The sequence below is a fragment of the Nymphalis io genome, chromosome 30 (genome assembly GCF_905147045.1).
Source record: "Nymphalis io chromosome 30, ilAglIoxx1.1, whole genome shotgun sequence".
NCBI classification, from domain to species: domain Eukaryota; kingdom Metazoa; phylum Arthropoda; class Insecta; order Lepidoptera; family Nymphalidae; genus Nymphalis; species Nymphalis io.
The window spans coordinates 5,383,485-5,400,765 of record NC_065917.1 but is presented as its reverse complement, the minus strand read 5'-3'; the positions used below and the strand labels follow the sequence as shown (position 1 = coordinate 5,400,765).

General features: G+C 38.1%; 1 protein-coding gene across 1 annotated transcript; it reads right to left on the bottom strand.

Moving 5' to 3' along the window:
• Positions 1–457: 457 nt before the first annotated feature.
• On the bottom strand, positions 458–16,512 carry LOC126779910 (zinc finger protein 479-like). Its single transcript, XM_050504094.1, has 15 exons — positions 16,198–16,512; positions 15,217–15,391; positions 14,567–14,608; positions 13,578–13,670; positions 11,412–11,543; positions 9,723–10,328; positions 9,091–9,221; positions 8,221–8,295; positions 7,059–7,197; positions 4,657–4,763; positions 3,088–3,241; positions 2,563–2,694; positions 1,910–2,110; positions 1,335–1,481; positions 458–833 (listed from the first exon to the last, which is right to left on the bottom strand). The coding sequence occupies exons 1-15, from the start codon at positions 16,302–16,304 to the stop codon at positions 690–692; spliced, it is 2,385 nt and encodes a 794-aa protein (XP_050360051.1). The 5' UTR covers positions 16,305–16,512; the 3' UTR covers positions 458–689.
• Between the last annotated feature and the right edge of the window lie 769 nt (positions 16,513–17,281).

Genomic DNA, 17,281 nt, shown 5'->3' with positions numbered 1-17,281 from the left:
TTGTTTTTAAGGAGTGTTTCTATTTATTATTGAAATACCTCTGGAGACTGCACTGGACACTCTGTGTTCCCTAACTTTTAAAGATGACACAAGCGCAAACGGCTTTACGTGTTCTCCGAGGCACGAAGTAAACAACGCCAATTTACAAAATCCAGAAAGCTATGTAAATGTATTTCTAACACGAAATTTGTTAAGTTAGTCAGTAGAACCTTTTATTACTATTGCACTCATAAACGCGTTTGAATATAAATTAAAAATATGTTGAAATAAAAACAAGATTATATTAAAATGATTTTATTACAATATCATGAATATCTCACTCATATACAAAATGTACTTTTAAATACAGATTTTTTTTTAATTAAAAAAATAAACAAATTGTCTGTTTTAGGTATAGACAAGTATGAGCCCAAAAATATACAGATCATAATTATTATGTATAAAATAAAAAAATATATTAAAATGACTTTCAAAATTAAAAATAATAAATTACTCATCAAAAAATGAGATTCTGTATGTCATGTAAAAAAAATTTGTTCCATTACAATAAAATGTTTTTTTTTTTGTAAAAAAAAAAAAATATAAAATTGTGATTATTTAAAAAAAAAATCACGCTGGGGAATCATTTAAAAAAAACGATCACCCATCCATTTTCAGCCGCACCGGGTGACTATTAACCAAGCTATAAATTATATTTTCAAATTATAATATATGGGTTTATCGTCTATGATATTGTTCATGTCACCCATTTTGGGGTCACAATTGGGCCACATAGGCTGAGCTATATCCATTTCGCTCACTCCCGCCGGCAGCGAACTTTGACCCATCTGTCCCTGTAACCAAAGTTTTTTTTTTTTATAGAATAAGTAGGTGGACGAGCAAATGGAACACCTGGTGGGAAGTGGTCACCACTGCCCATGACAAATAACCTTGTAAGAAATATTAACCATCCTTTACATCACAAATGCGCTACCAATCATGGGAACTGAGATGTCATATCCTTGTGCCTGTAGCTGGCTGGCTCACTCACGCTTCAAACCGCAACAATGCTATACAACAATACCAAGATTATGGGAGATTATTTAATTCTTCTTTAATTAAACACAGTACAATGTTATGAGTACAATAAAAAAACTTAAGCATGCCAAGTAAGTTCCACCAACCTGCACTGGAGCAGCGTGGTGGAATAAGCTCCAAACCTTCTCTTCAAAAAAGGGAGAGGAGGCCTTTAGCCCAGGAGTGGGACATTCAGAGGCTGTTGCTTTACTTTATGCCAAGTAGCCAGTAAAATATTCGTCTGGCTTGCAATTTTTCAAGACCTGCTCCATACTCACTGGTCTGTCCGCTCGCCGCTTCCCCCGCGCTCGCTTCGGCCAGGGCTTCTTCAGGTGCACGTACGTGATGTGCGCGCGCTTCTCGCTCGCGTGCTTGAAGCACTTCCCGCACATTTCACACTTGAACGGCTTCAGGCCGGTGTGGATCTGTGAAGTTATGAATGGTTAAATAGTGACTTTAAACTGAATATATTTGAAATATGCTCACGCGCCAGCTGTTTTACGTTGTCGGTACGATATGAGATCTTCGCACAAACGCGAACAGCAACTTACAACTTTATCAAAAAATGTGCGGATGCGTTTTATAAATACTATATTGGTCCACAGATGTGAAAATCCTTTGGTTATACCAAACCGCTGCGCTGGCGGTTGCTGTGCGTGCTGAAGCTCTTCCCGCACGGCGCACGCGAAGGGGCGGTACTCACGAACATGTGCCGCTGGCGGTTGCTGTGCGTGCTGAAGCTCTTCCCGCACAGCGCACGCGAGAGGGCGGTACTCACGAACATGTGCCGCTGGCGGTTGCTGTGCGTGCTGAAGCTCTTCCCGCACAGCGCACGCGAGAGGGCGGTACTCACGAACATGTGCCGCTGGCGGTTGCTGTGCGTGCTGAAGCTCTTCCCGCACAGCGCGCACACGAAGGCGGCCCGTCGCGGCGCGTGCACCCTCCTGTGCGCCACGAGTCGCTGCCGCATGCGGAACGCCTTCCCGCACGACTCGCACGCGAACGGCCGCTCGCCCGTGTGCACCCAGCGGTGGTCCTTCAGCAGCGCGTAGCTCTGGGGGGAGGACACGTGTCATTTATATTCAATGCCTCGTTGCTCTATCATATCTAATAAAAGTGGTATAGTTTTTCTGCCAAAATACATAGATATAGTACAAACGAATACCGTTGCACGTCTTTTGCCATTTATTGACTTTGCAAAGTCTAAATAGTGACGTCGCTTTTTAGACTCATCCCGCACGATAACTGGTTCCTACAATTAGGACTCGCATTTGGCGGACAACATGGCTACATTCTAAAAACAAAAAATCCCAATTTCGAGGATTTAATGTAGTAAACTACAAGTATAATCCTTGTATTATATCTCCATATGTTTGTTCTCCAAAAAAATATTACTTGTATATTTAGTTTATTTAGAATGTAGTTGGGGTCTCTACTTCTGTTGCCCAAGGGTCTTCAGTCCTCCAAATCCGGCTCTGAGTATAAATAAGGAAGGATCATACTAACTTGGAACATCCTCCCGCACACCTCGCACATACAGGGCGACTTCATTGACGGGTACTTCGTTCGGTTCTTGTCCGGATGCATACGTCTGAAATGTCCGTGGTACGCTCTGGAATCTTCTAATTGGAGACCGCACTGGAAATAAATAATTTGCTTGAGAAATTCGTTAGAGAATAAATAATAATAATAAAATAAAGTGTTAACTTTGACTTGTGTCTGTCTAATGGCAACACTGACAGTGACATAAGAAGTTTTGACAGTTATCGTGAGTGAGTAACAGTGCTGCCAACCTCACTGTTTTAACAGTAGATTGTTTTCAATAATCATCCATGTTTTCTGCTTTAGTACTTGTCTTTACTAATATTATAAATGGGAAAGTGAGTTTCTCTGTTTGTTTGTTACGTTTTCACGTCTTAACAGACAGACAAGGACAGAAGTACTAATACCTGCCCCCTAGTCAATTATAAGCACAAATTAATCATATGAACATTTAGCGGGGCACGCCCAAGGTTTTTTTTAAATGGTCACCTGTTCACAGGGTATCGGACCCTCTGCCTTCCTCATCTGACTCGGATAAACTCTTTTCTTTTCGTCTTCATCATCTCTCTCGTCTATACACCTCTTCTTCTCTCTGACGATACGAGATCTGCCCTTTCGCGGCTTGTTCGATTCTTTCGAATCGCTGAAATAAGAATAACAACGAATAAGATTATTTAGCCGATTTATTTTGAACAGAAAACTCCTTAAGGCGCTTTATCGTTGGTTTATCGTTGGGGATAGACTCGTGGCTTCGCGTCACCGACATGCTAATGTTAATATACTTATTATATATATGAAATAATAATGAAATCGTTGAAAGTACAAATAATTTAAGCATCGTGGAAATTAATGATTGAAATTTATGTAAATACTAACAGTATATACAAACAATATAAGTGTGTTTTAACTATTATTTATTTAAATAAAAAAGCCGAGATAGCCCAGTGGTAAGAACGCGTGAATCTTAACCGACGATCGTAGGTTCACACCCGGGCAAGAACCACTGAATTTTCATGTGCTTAATTTGTGATTATAATTCATCTCGTGCTTTACGGTGAAGGAAAACATCGTGAGGAAACCTGCATGTGTCTAATTTCACTGAAGTTCTGCCACATGTGAATTCTACCAACCCGCATTGGAAAAGCGTGGTGGAATAAGCTCCAAACCTTCTCCTCAAAAAGAGGAGAGGAGGCCTTTAGCCCAGCAGTGGGACATTCACAGGCTGTTACGGTACGGTACGGTATTTAAATTAAGCTGTATTCATATTTTGTACCGAGTTAGCGACATACTGTGTGTTTTATATAAAGGGATAGAATTATTACTTGGAGTGCCAATAGATGAGGAAATCGGACGACAGCAAATATATTCAACAGTTTCAAGTTTTTACTTCTATCACCAATCCCTGACTGTCTTTTTTTTTTTAAATTTAAAACAGCAATTGATTTCGAGTAGCAATTGATCCATAAATGGTAGGTGGGCACGATATACATTGGCGCAGTAAGAAATATTAATCACCTCTTACATCGTCACCAGCTTGTACCTGCAGTTTCTTCTAACTAGGCGATTATATAGTGCTTTCTAACCAGAACAGAAAAATACTAAGTTTTCTTTTTTTTTTTATAGAATAGAAAGGCGGACGAGCATATGGGCCACCTGATGGTAGGTAGTCACCAACGCCCTTAGACATTGGCATTGTAAGAAATGTCAACCATCGCTCACATCACCAATGCGCCACCAACCGTGGGAACTAAGATGTCATGTCCCTTGTGCCTGTAATTATACTGGCTCACTCACCCTTCAAACCGGAACACAACAATAATAAGTACTGCTGTTTTGCGGTAGAATATCTGATGAGCGGGTGGTACCCACCCAGACGAGCTTGCACAAAGCTTTACCACTAGTAAATTACGTAAAGTACAAAGTATTGACGCTTGGCAGTAGAATTTGTGACGAATAAGAGATACCAACCCAAACGGGCTTGCAAAGCCCTACCACAGACCACAGTGAAAAATTTTAAAACCGAACAGCGCCATCTATCGGCAGCAACTGTACACTTACGAATCGCTCGTGTTGTGCCGGGCGGAGACGTGCAGGTGCCTTCTGTACGCTTCCTGCGACACAAATCTTACGTTGCACATGTCACACAGCGGACCGTCTTCGGGTATCTGGAATATTAAAAAAAAAAAAACGGATGAGAAACGTTTCACTTAATAACCGTGTAAAGTTTTTACTAAATATTATTTATCGGATTATATGTAACTCTTTTGGAGTACAATAAAGTATATTCTATCCTATTCTATGTAAAAATGGTGTGAGTGCCAAGGTACGCACGAGAATTGATTTTCATGTATATATGTATGTATTTATATGTACCGATCTCACGCACACATTAACGCACTTACAATAACGAATCTCACGCACACATTAACGCACTTACAATAACGAATCTCACGCACACATTAACGCACTTACAATAACGAATCTCACGCACACATTAACGCACTTACAATAACGAATCTCACGCACACATTAACGCACTTACAATAACGAATCTCACGCACACATTAACGCACTTACAATAACGAATCTCACGCACACATTAACGCACTTACAATAGCTATTCTCACGCTGACGTCATCACGCTCCGACTCTCAGTTAGTACCGTGTACTGAGCGCTAAGATGTTCACACACAAGAAAACAAAATATCGATAATGTGATTGAATGTTCTTAATTGTATCTGTGTGCGAATGACTGTAGTCTACATGAGGTCGCCCCGCCCACTTCATGTATGTGTTGTATTCGTAGACAGAGAAACTAATAGACGCAATGACGATTTCCTTCTCACTCACACAAGAAAGAGAACGAAAATTACGTTACAAATGTTTTAGACAGAGATAGAAGTATCAAATCTTTTGTCCCTTATCGCGTAACCAGTTTTGGTGTTTGTGTCATTGTGTTTTTTGATCAATTTTCACTTATTTTATGTTAGAAAAAGATTCTAATCCAGTGAAAAGGCCGAGAAACAATCCTTATATCATATCGAAGGTTATACAATGGTGCATTTTCGTATTATTTCATGTTAAAGCGATAGCAAGATAAAAATTGCCGGCGTGTGTTCACGCGTTAGTACGACTATTTTGTCCCTAAATATAGTTTCTCAGAGATGTTTATTTATGCCACAGCATGACGGAACCTTATATTGCATTAATATCCTGAAGATAATAGGATTTTCCAGTTTTAATAACATAACCTATAATTATTTATCATGTAAATGCTACCAGCGTCAGCTAAAAAAATGTCCCGATTTTCCATAAAAAATATCGACTCAATGTCAACAGTGAAAACAAATAAATACGGAGTCCAATAATAACCTAGTATATTATATGTAAATATGTTATTTTCATTTATTCGTTCGCCTATTTATAATTTCCTAACGACAATATTATTTAATATTCCTCATGAATTTATAATATAATTAGATTCCGAGTCAAGAGGTTAACATAGAAATATATGTGGCAACCAGTCTTTATTAATAATTTAATTGTGTGTTTTAGATTTCAATATTTGAGGAGAATGCTAATCCAGTACCATATAAAGATGCTGAAGTACTATTGATAACGGAAACAAAAACAAACAATGCAACGGTTTTTGGGTCAGACAGAAAAATATTTTAATTAAAAAAAAAATGTATAATAAATATTAAAAGTAAAATGTAATAATCTTAATTTGTTTTAATTAAATTCTGAATTTTTTTATCTCCCAAAACAGGGAATGCAGTTACTATGGCAACATTATACGCACACATTGACAAACTATCTCTGTCTCAATCGCGGTTTCACGGCCCCTTGGTCTATTTGTTTCTCTGTCTACGGTTGTATTCGGAGTGTATTTGCATTGCTACTCTTAATTCCAAGGTCGGATACTTTTTTTTTATCGCTGGAAAAATGCGTTACGCGTTTCCCCCACGGGAACAGTGGGGGGGGGGGTATGTAGGGCTCGCCGGTGTCCAAGGCGTCAAATGCACCCCGAACATCGAAATACCCACTAAAAAACCAGCGGTAGTCTTTCCGTCTTAACGAGGAGCGCCACGGGATCGCTTTCGCATGCTACCGTGACAAGATCGGATACTTTACTTACTTAACACTTCAAACACTTCTTTACTGGTGGTAGAGCTTTGTGCAAGCTCGTCTGGGTAGGTACCACCCACTCATCAGATATTCTACCGCAAAACAGCAGTACTTGGTATTGTTGTGTTCCGGTTTGAAGGGTGAGTGAGCCAGTGTAATTACAGGCACAAGGGACATAACATCTTGGTTCCCAAGGTTGGTGACGCATTGGTGATGTAAGCGATGGTTAACATTTCTTACAATGCCAATGTCTAAGGGCGTTCGGTGACCACTTAGCATCAGGTGGCCCATATGCTCGTCCACCTTCCTATTCTATATAAAAAAAAAATTACCTGGCCATCATCGAGGCGATGCTTGAGTTTCTTGTGCAGTTCGATACCTTTCTCGCTGACGAAGGAATACCCGCACAGCGCGCACACAAAGTCCGACGGGTGTTTTATCCGTATGTGACCCATGTACGTCGTGAATTTACTGAAATAAAACAAACCATTGTTAGGAATGTGATGACTTTTCATCATCACATTTGCATTATAGCCTTCTAAGTCAAAGTTCTTATTATATTCATCCGAAAATTTTGCTCGCTGGTCGAAACTAGCCATCGGATATAGGACTCTTCCAAGATTGTTTTCAATCAATCAATCAACAGCCAATCGTTGTCCACTGCTGAACATAGGCCTCTCCCAAGGTGCGCCAAAGCTCCCTGTCCTCCGCCTTCCGCATCCAGTTGGTGCCCGCCACCTTAAGGTCGTCGGTCCACCTGGCTGGAGGGCGCCCTACGCTGCGCTTGCCGATTCGCGATTATATTATATAAGATTGTTTTATTAGCTACTTAATAATAATTCGTATATGAGAAACCAAGTCAGACCTTAGGCTTCGATATATTATCCTAAGTTATAAGAAGAAATGATATTTTATGTTGTTATAAATAAATTTCAGGACTGACCATTGAACTTGGCACCCATTTAGATCTCACTTCTTTTGTCGTTGAAGTCAACAAGCAACGCATATATCATAATATTGAACTTGGCTCTCATTTCACATTATGTTTTTGATGGGATAAAACTTACGAGCCAACTTATTGATACTTGCCGAGTTGACTGCCTCGTTGGTCTGGTGGCTTGATGTAAGGCCGCAGACCTTGGTCCTGGGTTCAATTCCCAGGTCGGACCAATAAAAAGTTATTGGTTTTTTTTGTCAGAAAATTCTCAGTAGCAGCCAGGAGTCTGGAAGTTGGAAGTGTGCACACTTCCGTGCCTCGGAAAGCACGTAAAGCCGTTGGTCCCGCGCCTGAACTCTGGTCGTGTCGGATTGCCGTCCCATCGGATTATGAGAGTTAGGGAATAGAGAGTGCACCTGTGTTTGCGCACACACTCGTGCACTATAATATCTCCTGCGCAGTTGGCTAATCTCTCATGAGATTGGCGGCCGTGGCCGAAATCGGTCTGGAGGACATTATTACTTGCCGAGTCAAACACCCGCGATCGCTGTACTTACACGAATTCATCCTGACAGTGTGGACATTGATACTTCGTGCCCTTGTGCCATCTCTCGTGCAGTCTAGCTGTCTGCCTGTGAAACAAACGACGCATTACACCTTACATCACCGAGAATCGATTTCGGTTCTGCGTTTCACGCGGCCCATAAACGCTACTCCTTCTAAACAGTAACAGCCTGTTAATGTCCCACTGCTGGGCTTAGGCCTCCTCTCCCTTTTGAGGAGGTTTGGAGCTTATTCCATCACGCTGCTCCGATGCGGGTTGGTAGAATACACACGTGGCATAATTTCAATGAAATCAGACACATGCAGGTTTCCTCGCGATGTTTTCCATCACCGTCAAGCACGAGATGAATTATAATCACAAATTAAGCGCATGAAAATTCAGTGGTGCTTGCCCGGGTTTGAACTCACGATCGTCGTTAGTTCGATCGATGTTAGGCTAAACAACGTATAAAAAATAAGATTAAATTTGTAATAATCAAGGCGACGATGGAATGTAAAAGCGAGTGTTCTTCTCGCCGCTACTACCAACCCTCTCGTCTAGCGCCCTCCCCCCACACAGCTGACGTAGTCAGCGCGGCCCTATCGGCGCATATATGATACTAGCTTATCTTGGCTTTAATACCCGGCTCGGGTAGATAAGAAAAATTATATAAGTATTTTGAATAGGATTTGCGTAAAATCCGTTCTCAGTGAGCGTCTGCGTCGGGGAAGGAGTAACTGTGACGAATTGCAAGTCAATCGGGCGGATGGTTTAGGAGATCTCGTGATGAGGGATATTTCGCTTAAATATGTATATGTATATATATAGATTGATACCGTCTTCGACGAGACATGTAACTAATTAATATATATATATATCTCACCGGTGCGTCGTTACATACGGACACTGGTTACAACTGAAACGCTGCGTGTGGTGCGCTGTGATGTGCTTCCTCAGCGCGTGTGGGTGTTTGAAGTGAGTTTTACAAATGTCACACTCGAACTCGCCGCATTGCTGGAAATAAAATAATAATTTGTTTATTTATCACTAATCCTCTTGTGGTCTAAATGGGCTATGTCTGAAAGTCCTCTTATTTTTGAAGAGCATATGGGCCACCTGATAGTAAATGGTCACCAATGCCCCTAGACATTGGCATTGTAAGAAATGTTAACCATCGCTTACATCGCCACCAACCTTGGGAACTAAGATTTTATATCCCTTGTGCCTGTTATTACACTGGCTCACTCACCCTTCAAACCGGAACACAACAATACCAAATACTGCTGTTTTGCGGTGGAATATCTGATGAGTGGGTGGTACCTACCCAGACGAGCTTGCACAAAGCCCTACCACCAGTAAATACTACTTTATGGTCCTTCGAGCCGGATTCGGATCCTATCACACATGCGACTTAACTATATACCTCATTAGAGACTTATCTTATGTACATAGTGTACATAGAATATTAGTTACATCTATTAAATAAACTCGTACTAATTAAATGAAACAACTTACATTCGTATGCCTCGTCATGTGTCCGTTGTACGCGGTTTCGTCCAAAAAACCTTTAAAACACTCCGTACACTTATACATTGAATTCTTATAATTAGACGACTCTTGCCTCTTATGTATTTCAGCGACTTGCTCCTCGAAAGTGAGATCGGTTATCGTGAACAGCGTTTCGTTCAGGTCATCGTTCAGAAAGGGTTTCCTTCGTCTATCTATCTTCGGTTCGGCTTTATCTTTAATCTTTTTCCTTAATTTCTTCTCTTTCGTTTTTATCTTTTTAACTTTTTTCCTTTGCGTCTCGAGCGGTAGACTGTCGTCCGTCGAGTAGTTCGTCGCTACGAAATTCGTTTCACCGTCGTCTGCAGCGTTTATATTAATCTCATCTCTGGCCTCAGTAAATATTTCGTTCATGTATATATCGTCATCTTTCTCGCTCTTCACGTCCAAATTTTCCGTTTCCGTTTCCTGTATTGGATTTTTGTACTGTTCGTCTTGATTTTCTGAATATTCTATATAAAGATCGCAGTGGTCGGGGTCGAATGTTTTCTTTATAAGGTCGGATTTAAACTGGCTTTCCTCGCGGTTTATTGTATTTATATTATGTATGGTTAGCTGAAAATATATAAGATTGTGTATTTTTTTGGTCGATATGTTTGTATGTGCGCCTGCCTCGTTGGTTAATATAATAATAATACCCTGGGTAATTTTTCACACCGATCTGATCCCAAATTAAGCTTGTACAAAGCTTGTGCTATGGAAACCAGACAACTGATATACTACATATACTATTTTTCTTTTTGTAAATACATACTTATATAGATTACACTCAGACTCAGGACAAATATATATACTCAGGATAAAACATGTTCATGCATACAAATATCTGTCCTGGGTGGAAATCAAACCCACAACCTTCGGCGTGAAAGGCAAGCATCCACCAACCACGCCAACCGGCTCGTCAGATATGTTTTAAAATGCATTCCATCTCTTATAATCCGATAGGATGGCAATCAGACACGACCGGTAAGAGTTCTATCGCAGGACGAACGGCTTTACTTGCTTTCCGAAGCATGGAGTGTACACACTTCCAGACTCCGGGGTGCTTACGCCCAATAACTTTATTGCCCCCACCCCTGTTTTGGAAGCCAGGACTTCGGGATCAGCAGTCTTATATCTAGCCACTTGAGAGCCGCAGATGATAGTGTACATCGCTGTGATATGAGTTACTATTGTAATTTATGGAGAAATAAATAAATAAATTCTATAATTCATCTCGTGCTTGACGGTGAAGGAAAACATCGTGAGGAAACCTGCATGTGTCTAATTACATTGAAATAATAATAATAATAATATCCTGGGACATTTTTCACACACGGTCATCTGATCTCAAACTAAGCAGAGCTCGTACTATGGAAACCAGACAACTGATATACTACATATACCACAAAAATAAATCCTGCCACATGGTAGAATACTACCAACCCGCATTGGAGCAGCGTGGTGGAATAAGCTCCAAAACCTTCTCCTCAAAAGGGAGAGGAGGCCTTAGCCCAGCAGTGGGACATTAACAGGCCGTTACTATTACTAAATAAATTAATTCATTCATTCAATCTTGCCTATCGAGGCAGTCAATATGGGTATGGGTATATAAAAGTAACTATGATTAATATAAAAATAAAATAAAAAAATACTTACAATCTCCTGTTTCTTAACTAACTCCAAGAGCAACAAGTTCGCTCTTAAACTTTTTGATCTCAATTTATCACAATTCAATAATCTCTTCGCGCATTCCGCGCACAATTTCTGCGGTAGCTCGTCTCCGGATATCTATAATAAAAGATAAAAATGGTATGAGTGCCGAGGTACTCACGAGAATTGACGTGTAAACACGTGAGCTCGTGTACCGATCTCACGTACACATTAACGCACTTACAATAACGAATATCACGCACAAATTAACGCACTTACAATAACGAATCTCACGCACACATTAACGCACTTACAATAACGAATCTCACGCACACATTAACGCACTTACCATAACGAATCTCACGCACACATTAACGCACTTACAATAACGAATCTCACGCACCCATTAATGCACTTACAATAACGAATCTCACGCATACATTAACGCACTTACAATAACGAATCTCACGCACACATTAACGCACTTACAATAACGAATCTCACGCACCCATTAATGCACTTACAATAACGAATCTCACGCATACATTAACGCACTTACAATAACGAATCTCACGCACACATTAACGCACTTACCATAACGAATCTCACGCACACATTAACGCACTTACAATAACGAATCTCACGCACCCATTAATGCACTTACAATAACGAATCTCACGCATACATTAACGCACTTACAATAACGAATCTCACGCACACATTAACGCACTTACAATAACGAATCTCACGCACACATTAACGCACTTACCATAACGAATCTCACGCACACATTAACGCACTTACAATAACGAATCTCACGCACCCATTAATGCACTTACAATAACGAATCTCACGCATACATTAACGCACTTACAATAACGAATCTCACGCACACATTAACGCACTTACAATAACGAATCTCACGCACACATTAACGCACTTACAATAACGAATCTCACGCACACATTAACGCACTTACAATAACGAATCTCACGCACACATTAACGCACTTACAATAACGAATCTCACGCACACATTAACGCACTTACAATAACGAATCTCACGCACCCATTAATGCACTTACAATAACGAATCTCACGCACACATTAACGCACTTACAATAACGAATCTCACGCACACATTAACGCACTTACAATAACGAATCTCACGCACACATTAACGCACTTACAATAACGAATCTCACGCACACATTAACGCACTTACAATAACGAATCTCACGCACACATTAACGCACTTACAATAACGAATCTCACTCACACATTAACGCACTTACAATAACGAATCTCACGCTGACGTCATCGCGCACCGAACGCTAAGATAGTTACACATCAAAAATCTTTTAACTAGGATCTACCTTGTGTACCCAGACTAAAATAATAGGGAAGTTCCATATCAATCAGATTAGTAGTTCTTGCGTGAATACGCAACTTTTAACGTTTCAACGTTGTAACGTTTTAACTTTCAACGTTTTGTGAAAACAAACCAAACGAAAAAACTTACATCATTATGATGTCCTCCCAACCAATTTCGGCAACGGCAGAAAACCTCAAGGGAGACCAGCTAACTGCGCAGGCCATATAGTGCACCAAACAGAGGTGCACTCTCTATTCCCTAACTCTCATAATCCGATGGGACAAACAACCGACACTACCGGAGAGAGTTCAGGCGCAGGAAAACTCAACTTTTTATCGGCCCGGACTGGGGTTTGAATCCGGAGCCTCGGGATATGCAGCCTTATATCTAGCTACTAGAGTCTAGACCAAGCCGACTACCTCTATATAATATTAGTGTGATATATATTTAAACAATGCAAAAGTCGAGATGGCCTTGTGGTAAGAACGCGTGAATCTTAACCGATGATCGTGGGTTCAAACCCGGGTAAGCACCACTGAATTTTCATGTGCTTAATTTCTGTTTATAATTCATCTCGTGCTTTTCGGTGAAGGAAAACATCGTGAGGAAACCTGCATGTGTCTAATTTCATCGAAACTCTGCCACATGTGTATTCCACCAACCCGCATTGGAGCAGCGTGGTGGAATAAGCTCCAAACCTTCTCCTCAAAAAGGGAGAGGAGACCTTAGCCCAGCAGTGGGACATTTACAGGCTGTTATTGTTGTTTTATTGTATATTTAAATAATGAAACCCCTCACCATAACTCCAGTCAGATTTTCATATGCTTTGTCCAATTTGTATATCGTCATAGGATACAGCTTCATTTCCATACCGAGGCATATTCTGCATATCTAGAAAATAAATTAATAAAAAAATTATAGCAAATCAATCAAATGAATAATTTACAATTTATTAAACATCACTAATATAAATAAATAAAAAGACATTCTATGTTGAAAACTCAATTAGTACTTACACAATTATTATTATTACAAAAGATATAAGATCAATCAAATTCAATATATCAATATATATAATAAAATAATTCTACCATGTGTCTATCTGTCTGGCTGTACATGATAAACTCAAAAACTACTGAATGGATTTTCATATGGATTCCACTATTGGAAAGAGAGATTCATGCGAAAAGTGTAAAATTTATGAAGGTTTTGTGTAAATTTTTTGTAAAAGACAATAATAAATTGATGAAGATGTAAGAAAAAATCATAGCAACCTTTTTTTTTATAGTAAAGGTAGGCGGACAAGCATATAGGCCACCTGATGGTAAATGGTCACCAACGCCCAAAGACATTTGCATTGTAAGAAATGTTAACCATCGCTTACTTCGCCAACGCCCCACCAACCTTAGGAACTAAGATATTATGTCTCTTGTGCCTGTAATTACACTGGCTCACTCACCCTTCCAACCGGAACACAACAATACCGAATACTGCTGTTTTGTGGTAGAATATCTGATGAATGGGTGGTACCTACCCAGACGAGCTTGCACAAAGCTCTACCACCAGTAGCTGGACTACACTTTACACTTTACTAAACCAATAGAATTATAAATGTTACGATATGAACGTTTTATTTAGTTCCTTATTATATACTTAGCATTATATATTATACAAATACTAACCTGCTATGTATCTACTTATTATCGTGGCAATTCATTAAGCAATATAGAAATTGATGTATTGAATACCAAAAAAGTACTAATAATAAATAATAACTCTTTGCTTACTTTCGAACTAGCCGATTCACCGAATTCACAGTTAGATGTAACCTGAAAATACAATTAAATATTTCTTCAATAATTTGACATTTATGCATCCTGGTAACACATCAGTAGGGCTTTTAATAACTCGAATCTCACCACAGAAATGGTTGTAAAATGTCAAAATGTTATATGCAACTTTGACCATAATAATTATAACATTTCAAGATAGTATATATCGTAAGTCGTTATCAAAATTTCACAGGTGAGCCAAGAAGCGAGTTCTTACAGAATAGCACACATCATTTTGAAAAACTTTGAAACCAGCAAGGTCAAGATCAGAAGGATCAAATATATTTATGATTTATTATGCACATATTGGTGCACAAACATTATGAACACTTTGCTAACTCAATCTCATTATCAGATGAAATAGACAGACAACGTCAGGCTGCTATTGAAGATTTCTTGACATAAAAACTGTTTGAAGACAGGAACTAGTGGTCTATGTGGTGTGTTAGGTAGCTTATGAAACCATTTTTGAAGGGTGTTTTAATATAATATATTAAGTGACAAATGTATTATTTATTATTATATATTATTATTCTTTTCTAAGTTTAAATGACTAAGCAAATAAAGCTTTTTGCTATCTTGTTTTATATTATATATGTACATACTTGCATCACAATCGGTACAGCTCCAGTCCTCACTTTCCTCAATCCACTCTTAGTTTCATAGAGATCATCACACAAGAAGTGTTCCGAGCACACAGCGCTCCTCTCTCTCGGAGACCATGTGTCCTTTCCCACGGCTCTCAGCCACGAGGCACGAAGAACAGGTTCCGTTGGAAAGCTAATACGTTTTATAATCTGTTATTAACTGTTTGATACAGTACGTAAAAGTAAAGAACATTAGTTCACCACATCGCTCCAATGTAACACACATAGCTAAATTTTCTCCGAGTGTGAGATAAAATATAAGCACATGAAAGTTTAAATGTGCTAGTTTCATTTAGGATTGTCATTGTTTATCTTTAAAGAACAAACTGTACATTATACAATTTAATTACCTTGTAAATTAAATTTAACTATCGAAGTTGTCTGTAATATATAAATAAGTGATGAGACACCTTTGCATGCAATTTTAATATTGATTTTTCTATAAAAAAATTGTATTTAAGTAAAATAACATTAATCTATACATCCAACGTTAATAGCTCAAGAAAAAACAAAACAACAAAAAAGCTAGTTTTAGCTAGCTAGCCAGCGACACTATAATATCATTTAAACAGACAGTTAATAAAAAAAATTTGAAATAAATCTTAGTTAGCACAATATTATTATATAATTAAATGGGTAAGAAATTATATAGCTAGACAATAAAATTTTGATCTACAAAAAAGGATTGCATATAAAAATTCTCTTCAGGCGAAACTAATTTATAAAAAAAAACTGTCATTTAATTCTAATATAATTTAAAAAATTAGAATATGATTTTACAATAAGATAGACACAATCAATCAAATCAACCTAAATTCAAATTAAAGTATTTCTTTTAATAATCTAACACTCATTCTCAAAAGAATTATTTACGTTTAGGACTTAAATGTATACAAAACAAAATTAATAATAATAAAAAAATAAAAGCTAGTTACTTACACATGAAATGTTATTCCTTGAGACTTAGAAATATGTCTAGAATCGTTTTTACAGGATGGTACGCAGCACCGCATTTTGAAAACACTTTTTCTCAGGTTTTCAAGCATACGATTCTTTTAATAATCCGTCGAAATTTCGCCAACAAATTACATTTTGTCATCACTAAACAATTTTATAAATTAAACGTGCTATGTTATTGAAGATAAACATAGAGTTCGGTTTGATAGCCATTTGTAGTTATTGAAAAATATCAAAATGAATTTGTATTTTTCACAATATACTCATTTACAAATATTACAATAGAGCAGTCATGTCTGTAACTACTTCACCGACAAATTATAACAAATATATTATACCATTAATCCAAAGCTAATAGTAATATTATGATTTTAGTCTCTATCTCTTTTACTAGCATTAAAACGTGCTTAGAGAAAATGAGATCGAAATTCATAGGGTTAAATTTTGATTTGGTCGGCTTACAAAATAATATAACATAACTATAAAAACAAAGTTATCGTCTTTCCTTTTCTAGTAAAGGTTGTATTATACTTTTAGAAAGAAATAGCAATATGATGTTGACAACAATATCTTTTTGCGAATAATAATATTAGGAGGGACTAGACTAGGCGCCAGACGGAGTGTTATTACAAAAACGATAATACACATCAGAATTTAGATTGAAGGCTGCAATTCTTAATTTAAGCTTAGGAGAAAATCTGCGTTCATATATTTAGTATAAATCAATTATAGATATTTGTTATCTTGCCTACTTCCAATCAGATTATTAATCTGATTACAAAAATAATTGATATGCCAAGCTTATGTAAGTAAAGAGCGATAACTTGAACATTAATTTACATTTCAATTATTTGTATTTATAATTTTGCAATGCTAAAATCCATACATCGTATGGATTTTTACAACTATTTGTTTAATTATTATGTAGCGCAGCCCTAATATATCGATAGAAATATATACGTTTGGAAACAGATTTTAAATTCGATTATTTAACGAAATGGAGCTTAAATAACAATAACAATAAATCACAAAGAAAATATAATCATAAATAAGAGCATAAATCATT

Coding starts and splice junctions, on each gene's coding strand:
- LOC126779910 (XM_050504094.1), bottom strand. CDS start 16,304: ATGCTTGAAAACCTGAGAAAAAGTGTTTTCAAAATGCGGTGCTGCGTA. Junction 2,695..3,087: donor GTCCGATACCCTGTGAACAG/GTGACCATTTAA, acceptor ATTTATTTCCAG/TGCGGTCTCCAATTAGAAGA. Junction 1,482..1,909: donor ACCGCCAGCGGCACATGTTC/GTGAGTACCGCC, acceptor ATAACTTCACAG/ATCCACACCGGCCTGAAGCC.